Below are 9,914 nucleotides of genomic sequence, written 5' to 3'. Positions count from 1 at the left end.
CTAAATGTTTGAGTCAAATATCTTAAGCAAACTGCCAGTGCAGAGTGAACAACACACCATAATATTATCATCTTTAGCTGACACAAACTCCAAACAGTGACTGTGTTTCCAGCTAGAAAACGAACATCTCTCCTCTCCCCCTCTGTTTACCTTTGTGTCACTGGCTGCTATTACTTTTGAGTCGTCCTCAAACGTGCTGAAAACGTGATGAACACGCGACTCCCGGCAATCCCCGAGACACAAGAAAAAAGCGTTTAAATTTTTTTACATGAAAAATAAAAAAGCACAGTGAGTTGAATAAGTAACTTTAATCTGATTACTGGTTAGGTAATAGTAACGCGTTAGATTACTCGTTACTGAAAAAGGTGGTGAAATCAGAGTAACACGTTATTTAATAGCGCCTTACCGGCATCACTGGTGCTCCCTGGCCCTAACCAGCTATCAGTGCTCTAAGGAGCAGACTTGCTGTTTGCGCGCCGGGCGGTGGACCGGCTCTCTGTGCCCCATGAAGTGGACTGGCCGTCTGTGCTCTAGCGTGCAGACCCTGTACCCAGCGATTTTTACATCGTGTTTTGTTGTGTGTCTGCCTCCTCAGCCTGTATGTTGATGTTTTGGTTGTATCAGGACGTTTCTGGGCCGAGACTAAGCGTGGTTATATCAGCCAATCACAGCATGCCCAGTGCCTAGGCGACTTTGCGTGATGTTTAGCAAGTGGAAGAAGCTATCCCAAGTGGCTTAGATAGTGGGCGTAGCACAGAGAAAGAAAAACACAACCAAAGTAACACAAAACACCAAACAGATAAAGCTTTTTCATAAACAAGGGTGTAGCTTTGCTTGACTTTCACTTGCTTTCAGGCACTTAGAGAGCAGCACAGGACGAAGAGCAACCCAAGCTGGCTTTCTCCTGACCTGGTATGTGCTAACATGCAAAGCTAGGTGCACGGCTACAGTAGGGTTGCCAACTGTCCCGTATTAGCTGGGAAGTCCCGTATTTGAGCCAAAAGAGGTGCGTCCCGTACGGGACGTTGTTTGTCCCGGCCTCAGAGGTAAAGGCAAGATGCATACATTTTTTCTCTCTGTGCGCCATGCATTGTGTGTCTGGCTGCCTGCCATGGCCATGCTAACGGTCCCAGTCCTTGTCATAGACACCCCACCCGCTGTGCTCATCCTGCCCCGTCCTGTCCCTCCCCGTCCTGTATCTCTCTGCCTCAAAGTTGGCAACCCTAGGCTACAGAGCAATGAAGTCGCAGTGCAGACATATCTTGTGTATGTAAGGCATCGGTCCAAACAGGAATTAGGTTTGAAAGCAAAGAGGGGATTACTTTGTGAAACATAGTTTTACTCTCTGCAACTGAACAACTTTCAAGACAACACCCAAAAGAGTTGAAGAGCGGGTCCAGCCACTTCCCTTTTTCCATTGAAGAGTATTATTTAAACTAAAGCTAAAGATATTAAGTGGAATATTTTTTTTCTCCCTCTTCTTTTTCTCTGGTCCAGAGATGTGGAGTGTTTTTACATCTTTTTGAAAGGTTCTTGAAAGGTTCTTGAAAGTCAGCCAGCCATAAATGTTTTACAGTTATCCTTGGGAGTAGAATTATCTAAGTCACTAAATTATACCTAGCCAATACAGAGTGCACAGGTAATTTAGAGGAGAGCAAGTGTCAAAAGGTGTGTCTGACACTGGCAAAAAACACATGGGCTGATCTGTTATTTGTTATATCAGAGTGAGCAGGGTATGCATCTGTATAAAGGCAGTTAGTGTGTGTCTCTGTGCGTCTGTGTGTCTGTGTGTCGTGGATCCACAGGTCAATTGGAAGGATGAAGAAGCTCTTACGTCATTTAATGTTCTTCTGTGGGCTGCTGTTGGGATTTCTCTCTTTCAGTTTTGTATTTCACTCCAAAATTTCAGTAGATCCTGTACTGTTTTTGGTGCGTGATTCACAGCTGTACACCTCACACTCTGCACAGAATGGTTCAACAGGTAAGAAGCAATTCATTGTTTCTGTTGAGCAGACAATAATAAAGCGTAACTTTGCTTTTTTTTCTATTTGAGCTTCAAGGCTTATTTACATAATCCCATCCTTAGTTTTCAATGTGATGATTTGTGCTGATCAGTGATCAGTACCAGTTACCAAAAACATTAATACATGACTTGTCACTTTTTAAAATGTATTGCATTACCTCACCTTTTTATTTACAGCTTAAGTAACGAGTTACACGAGTGGTTACAATACTCCTGCAATACTTCCTAACATGACATGAGATGCACAGTCACTCAGTTTCCATTTGACTTAACGTAAATCTCACAAATGTCACCAGCAGGTGAGAACAAGACCACCAAGTCCAATTTGTCTCAGACAGTACGGATTTTGTGCTGGATCATGACCGGGCCTTCAAACCTAGAAACCAGAACCCGGCACATCAAAGCAACGTGGGCCAAACGCTGTGACGTAACTCTGTACATGAGCTCCGTCAAGACCGAGTTCCCCACTGTGGGACTCAATGTGAGTGAGGGAAGAGAAAACCTGTACTGGAAGACCATCAGAGCCTTTCAGTACATCTACAAAAACCACATGGACGATGCAGACTGGTTCCTGAAGGCGGATGACGACACGTTTGTTGTTGTGGAGAATCTTCGTTACTTGCTGTCTAAGTTTGACACAGAGAAGCCGTTGTACCTGGGAAGGAGGTTCAAACCATTTGTCAGACAAGGCTACATGGCTGGAGGAGCAGGTTACGTCCTCAGTAAGGAAGCCCTGAGAAGGTTCGTCAAAGGTTTCGAAACTGGAAAATGCACCCACTTCTCTGATATAGAGGACTTGGCTCTGGGGACATGTATGGAGACGATGATGGTGGAACCAGTCGACACCAGAGATGATAGAGGGGGACAGACGTTTCATGCTTTTCCTCCAGAACAACACGTGGTCCGACAATTCCCAAGACCACCAGCTTCTCACCTGCTGTATGAAGCCTATCCAATAATAGAGGTATAGACCTGTTATGAGAAAAGCAGCTCTTTACATTGTTCTGAATCAGTAGAATCAGTTCAGTAAAGTGATTCGTTGCAACAATTCACAGGATCATTCAGAACCTCCCTTCAACTCAAAATTTACTGAGCCGAAACATGATCTAGCGTTGAGTTTTGCTCGCCATCATACAGGGAACGGCGGTAGGGAACAACAAGCCAATGAGCTGAGAATGTCAAGGGATAAAGTTACTGTTAGAAAATGGAAAGCTGCTAAAAGAATAACATTTATTTTCCCTGACCGCTCTGTTTTCTTTGTTAAGTACACAAATGACTCACTGACTGTCTGCCTGAAATGAAGAGAGAGACTCAGAGCTCCAGTTGAGTTGAGACCATCATTATTGGAAGTTTAAGCAGTCAGCTGAGTGAAATTAAGTTGGCTGTATGAGCCGTTTGCATACTGATAACAGCTGTAAAACGCACAGACATTTTTGCAACACCTTATTGTTAAATAAAATAATTGCTACTTCCATGATTCTGGTGACATGAGAAGCAGAAGTAGGGGCAGGCTCAAGCAAACTTTTCCACAGATCATTTTATAATGTGAGTTTAACCTCAGGCTCATTGTTGACAGGTTTAAGATGAATGTTTAATCGTGAACCTAACACACTCTTGTTCTGTCATATCTCACGACTTCATCACTCCTCAAGGTGGCGCAAATGACATTGACATGACACTTTATCTTTAACTCAATGGCTACAGTTGACGTCTAGTGACATCAATTCAATTTAATTTAAGGGGGAGGGGTGTCCGGTGGTGTCTATTAATATCAGACTTATAAACCACTGCAGGAGGCAGCAGTACGCTCTTTGGATAAGAGATTTAGTTGGGTCATTTTGGACCGAAACGTGACCTTGAGCAAAGGTCTGTTTCTTAATGGATTTGTCATCTAGGAGGGCTAAAAAACAAATTTAGCCGTGGTGTATTTTTTGAAATGGCGGGGAAAAGTTTTTGGAGTCCAAAATCCAAAACCGCTGTCATGGAAATGATTTTTTAAAAGACTCAACTTACAATGATGGACAATGCATGTTTTCAGACCTTATTTTTGTTCACAAACACATATTTCAGGGTTACATAATGATTTGACCTTATTTTAACCTTCAACTTCAAGATGGCTGCCACTTTTGGTGTTTTTTAGGGGTTTTGGGGGATACAGAGTCTCTATAAGGTTAAAATGGAAGCTCTGCTCATGATAAATTCGATATTATACAGTTCAAGTTCACAGAAATAACATCTGAAGTCAATAAAGCAGATGTTAATGTGTTAACAACACTTGCTGATTGCCCATTTCCGATTCAAAAGGACTATGTGGCTATGGCTTTTCAGGTCTGTATCGCTATTTTTTGGTTATATTTCTTTTAGCCAAAAAATTGTAAGACTTTTATTTCTTATTTCTTTTGCAGTGTCAGACCAATAGAAATGAATAGATTCCTTTATTTTGCTCCCATTTGAATGAATGGAGATTTATCATCACCATGGAAACCACTGGAGCAAAGACATATGTGTGATGTTACAGGGAAAACGCGGGCTGTCCACCATTGTAGGTCGAGTCTTTAAAAAGATCATTTCCACCACGGCCATTTTGGACTCCAAAAAATTTTCCCCACCATTTTAAAAAATACACCCCGGCTAAATTAGTTTTATAGCCCTCCTAGATGACAAATCTATTTTGAAATGGACCTGTTCTCACCGCTGTCATGTTTCGCTCCAAAATGACCCAACTAAGTAGCATAGGTATGAGTGTAGTAACTTTTTCTGGTGCTTCAGGCCTCCTGCAGGCCTCGTAGGGATGGGCCTTTAGTTGCTCTGCCTTAACACTTCCTATCTGAATTTTCTAATACCTTAATATTAGACTATTGAGGAAGAAGATGCAGAGTTCAATCAGCCAAGGAGTTCAGTCAGCCTGAATCCAAAAACTTTATTCAGAACAAGCCATCTTGAACAAACTGAGCACATAGGTCCTCTAAACCTCTAAAGACCTCTTAAGACCTAAAAAAAAAAAAAAAAAAAAAAAAAACAACCTCTTAAGACCGCTACAGACCCTAAGAAAAAACCTCTCCTCCAAGTCAGAAGGAGCTTCTTTTATATTCTGTTGTTGGTCGTTCCAGGTGATCTTAAAGACATTCCTTTCCTCAATACAATGTGTTGATTGGCTGTTCTTTTCTGAGCAACAGAAGCTGTCCTTCTTGGGTCCACATTTGGAAGATGTGCATTGTTAGTCAGATGGAGTTCATAGTAGAAAGTTTGCTGTTGCATCCTGAATTGGAGCAGGCTCAGGTTCAGTGACATCAGATGTTTCCATGTTATTTCTGTCATAGCTGGCCTTGGACCTGCATGTCAGCAGACACTTCAGGAGGGAGATTGGCGGGACATGATCATGTCTTGATTTGTCAGTCAGATAGAGGAAATCTTTAAATGTGAGAATGTTACTCAGAATCCAGAGATCCTTTAGGGTCTTGCTGATCTAAACAGCAACATTAAAACATTCAGCAAGCTCATCCATTGGGCAGTGTCCAGCTTCATCCCCTGTACTCTTGAAGACATTGAAAGCAATGTCTATCACCTGTCATTCTGTTATTTATGATTCTGTTTACTCCTACCCCAAAGCTGCGAGGGCAGGAGGTAGATAGACATCCATTAGTAGAAGTTGCTGTACAATTCTTGAGTTTGTTGGATTGTCCCTTAAAAAAAGATGTGAGGTGACAGAGGCATTGGGAGACGTTGCAAGCCAGGAAAGTTAAGGAAATTCACACTGCAACAGAATTATTTGCAGTAGTTAGGAGAGAAAGAGTACGGTGATTGTGAGAAAAGATGATTAAGATCACGGATAGGATCAAAGAATAGAGTGCCCGAGTCAAGTGCATTCTAAAAAGTACATCTTCTATGTTTTCTTTTCCTTTTTGGGGGGGGTGGGGGTTGTTTTTTTGTTTGTTTTGTTTTATCCAAAACAGGAAGAGGGACATAAAAGAGGAGAGTCTACTTTTCTTTGAGTACTTTTGGTGTTTAAATGGATGGCAGCCAATGAGTTAAATGGCATCTAGAGCTCTGTTGCAGCATGATTTACAATTCTGAAATGACCCTTGGTTTGAATGCCCTGACTCAGACTCACAGGCACAGTGCCACGCCACATCCTGTTTTGCTGGCACTGTGCAACAATTACAGCTAATTATCAGTTTAGTTTGCCTGTTAGCTCAGTCGCTTCACTGTCCACACATACTTGAAGAGTTGATATTGTGACACATAGCTAGCTAGGTGTAACCTTTGCATATTTATTCAGTATTAGGTGGTGGGAGAAAACTGGGACGGGACCTGTGGATACATTTGCAGGTTTATACACACGTCAATCTTTTACATATTTTCTGAACTGTGCGTGAGTCTGTCTATACATTTAGGCATCAGTTTGCACGTGTTGCTTGGTGTCTGTTTGCAGATCAGAATCAATTTTTATTGCCAAGTACATTTGCACATAGAAGGAATTTGACTTGGTGTGTTGGTGCTAACACTTGACAAGAAAATATTGAAAATGTAGATAAAACATAAAAACATTTTCTTAACCACTTATCTTGCTCAGGATCATGGGTAGCTGGAGCCTATCCCAGCTGTCATTGGGCGAGAGGCGGGGTACACCCTGGACTGGTCATCACTCAATCACAGGGCTGACAGAGAGACAGGCAACCTCTCATGCACACTTACACTTACAGACAATTTAGAGTGACCCATTAACCTGATGAGCATGTTTTTGGACTGTGGGAGGAAGCTGGAGTACCAGTAGAGAACCCACACATGCACAGGGAGAACATGTAAACTCCACACAGAAGCCAACCTGGGAAATCAATCCCGCGAAACCGAACCTGCTGTGAGACTGCAGCGGTAACTGTTGCGCCACTGTTGCGAATATTTACAGAAAAATGAAATAATAATAACCATAAACGAGAAATGTAGGACACAAAGTGCAGCTGGAGCTGTGCAATTTAAAGTTCAGTGGGCGTTAATGTAATGCACAATCAAGATGTGAGAACAGTCTCATGGGGAGAGTCTGGGTTATGTGGGAGGAGGAGGGAGGGCATGGGCAGTGTTCATCAAGCTAACGACAGAGGGGAAGAAACTGTTCTTGTGGTGAGAGGTTCTGGTCCTGATGGACCGCAGCCTCTTTCCAGTAGGGAGAGTCTCAAATAGTCCGTGTGTACACCTGACCTGTACACCTCAGAGTCCTGGAGGTGTCCAGGTCAGAGAGAGACAGCAGGTTACAGCACATCCCCTTCTCTGCAGAGCAGATGATGTGCTGCAGCCTGTGTTTGTCCTTTGCCATGGCTGCAGTTTACCAGACTGTGATGGAGGAGGAAAGGATGGACTTTATGATGGCAGTGTAGAAGTGCACCATCATGGTCTTTGGCAGGTTGAACTTCTTCAGCTGCCGCAGGAAGTACATCCTCTGCTGGGCTTCCTTGGTGAGGGAGGTGATGTTGAGCTGCCACTTGAGGTCTTGTCCATTCATGGACGGTTACAGAGATGAGTCCGATGAGGGTGGTATCGTCTGTGAAGTAGAGGAGCTTGACAGACTGATGACTGGAGGTGCAGGAGGTGTGGATGTGAATCTTTGAACACACTTGTGTATTCTTTCACACAGAGACAAATATCTATGGCATGGGCCAGGAGCATAGACTGTATATAACATGAATGTAGCGTTCGCGATGTCACCTGTCTGTTCCTAAACCGTAAAATGAAGCCAATCTGTGGACGCAGCCACATTCATTATGACAAGTTTCCTTTCAAACAGCTACAGGGCGCCCGCCAGTCACATGACCTCTGTGTCTCTGATTGGACAATAACTTCTAAACAGCAGATTTAGAAAAAAAATTCACCAACTGTTCAGTGTGTGCTGACAGTGAAATCAGCGTTTTAGACCCAAGATTTTTGTTCTGAACCAGGCTGTAAGTACGCATTTTCATGTCGTATAAAAACATTTTTTTGGCTGGGTGTGTACGTGACTTCTGGTCTTTCTGCAGCCAGCCTCAGGCAGATTCTTGATGAACAGCAACTTTTAGCACTTCTGTGTATGCTTCTTTTTTTATCAACCGGATGTTGCTCTTTGGTCAGAAGAGGTCACCATAACTAAACTGTTTATACATGGTTTCCTCTTGAACTGTGTAAACACACAATTTTTTTTTTAATTATTTTTTTAATTCTTTTTTTTTTTTTTTTTTTTTTTTGAGATTTTGGGGCGATGCAACATTTTTTGCCCCAGACAGTGATCCATATTATTTGATATTTGCAGATACCATGTGTTGGTCTGATACTTGGGTTTACAGAAACTTTACTAAAAAAGTAAAAAGTGAACACAGAGCACAATTTATTCTTTTGTGTTTTAACAATAATGAAAACAATGCTTTGAATGTGTGTTGAGCTTATTATTCCCATTTAACTAAGTCCATCTAGTTTTGATGTTAAAGCCATCTGATCCATGTGAACTTGTGTGCATGCAAACCAAACCTGAATCATCCCAAACTGGAAAGTAATTGAATCAGTCCAGCCCTTGGAGGCTGTAGAGCAGATGTTATTGCTGTAGTGTGTGTTCTGTGGCTGCTCTTCCACAACCACACCTTAATTTATTATTTTATCATAAACTTGTCAAGGTTGGGCACACCCAGCGCTCAGTTGTAGGGGCACACTAGCGTTAGGCAGCAATAAGTGCTCGATGACAGCTAACATGAATGTTTGAATGAGAAGATCAGCTAAAATGCAGATAAGTGATGACTTAGAAAATACCTAAATTTGCCCACATCCTGAATTTCCCTTAAGGAATTGATTAAGTAAACTCTATTCTATTCAATTCTTGGGATCTTTATTGTGGCCCTACTATTTAGTCATGTATTTTTCTTTTTAATGCAGTGGTGCCTGAGGGCCTGAAGACCACTTCAGTCCAGCACTGGTTTTTGGGTCTTGCTCCTTTCAGAGATTTCTTCAGATTCTCTGGCTCTTTTAATGATCTGAAGTACTGTAGATGAGGAAATCTAGAAATTCTTTCTAACTCTTCCTAATTTTACTCCGAAGAACATTATTTTGAAACTGTGAATGGAGATAGAGGGACACAAAATCCCAACACTCAGGATTTCTGACCCTTGTTATGGTTGAACTGGAGCCATCGAGTCATTTGTGGCGTGAGAGTACAGGAGGCCCTTTTTACTTCTCAGCCTCCATGAGGGACTTTTTTTAAATTCCCCATCATGGTCCTAACCTGCCACTGCTGGCATGAAGTGATTAAAACTACATTTGAATCCATTTGAAGGTCATAATGAAAATAGAGAAGGTCTTTGCTTTCCTGTGATGTACTCTTTTTCTTCTCTGTGTCTCTGCAGGGTCCAGGCTGCTGCTCAGATTTCGCCGTGTCCTTTCACTACATCAACCCCATCAACTTGTATGTTCTGGATTACCTGACCTACCACCTGAGGCCGTATGGATACAAATACAGATACAACCCTGATAAAAAAAATACACTTAAAATCACCAACACTACAACTTAATTACTATTCACACAGGATAAGTGTGAGGTGGGGACCTCTGGTGATTTCAGAATGACCCCTTGTCGTCAGTTTTTGGTGTGGCACATTCACACGAGATAAAGGAAGCCTGTAAACAACTTGTTTAACTTGGTATTTCTAACGAGTTTCTGAATGAAAATGCTGCAGCACCTAAATCTGCTGCGCACAGATGTACATTCTGATAAAAGAAGACATCTGCATCCAGCTTTAGTCAAACATTTTGCTTAGAAAACTTCTGGATATGCAGAATAAATTAAATATCTTAAAACTTAAACCCTACCCCACAAAATATCATTTCTTATTGAGTCCTACCCCTGATAAACTTTAATCAGTAATATGATTGAGCACTC

The 9,914-nt window shown here is 42.0% G+C and overlaps 1 protein-coding gene across 1 annotated transcript; it reads left to right on the top strand.

The window, feature by feature from the left end:
* The first annotated feature begins 2,381 nt into the window (after window positions 1-2,381).
* Window positions 2,382-9,546, top strand: LOC141803352 (glycoprotein-N-acetylgalactosamine 3-beta-galactosyltransferase 1-like). Its single transcript, XM_074687319.1, has 2 exons — window positions 2,382-2,987; window positions 9,382-9,546. Exons 1-2 carry the CDS (start codon window positions 2,382-2,384, stop codon window positions 9,544-9,546), a joined length of 771 nt encoding a protein of 256 aa, XP_074543420.1.
* The last annotated feature ends 368 nt before the right edge of the window (window positions 9,547-9,914 follow it).

This window comes from Halichoeres trimaculatus, unplaced genomic scaffold (assembly GCF_033239565.1).
Source record: "Halichoeres trimaculatus isolate MK-OKI-2021-1 unplaced genomic scaffold, fHalTri1.1 fHalTri1_scaffold_14, whole genome shotgun sequence".
Taxonomy (NCBI): Eukaryota; Metazoa; Chordata; class Actinopteri; order Labriformes; family Labridae; genus Halichoeres; species Halichoeres trimaculatus.
This window is presented reverse-complemented; position numbering and strand designations above follow the sequence as displayed.

What these genes read in the sequence shown, in the direction of transcription:
- LOC141803352 (XM_074687319.1), top strand. Translation starts at nt 2,382, where the DNA reads ATGACCGGGCCTTCAAACCTAGAAACCAGAACCCGGCACATCAAAGCA. An exon ending in AAGCCTATCCAATAATAGAG is followed by an intron (nt 2,988 to 9,381) that starts GTATAGACCTGT and finishes GTGTCTCTGCAG; the next exon opens with GGTCCAGGCTGCTGCTCAGA.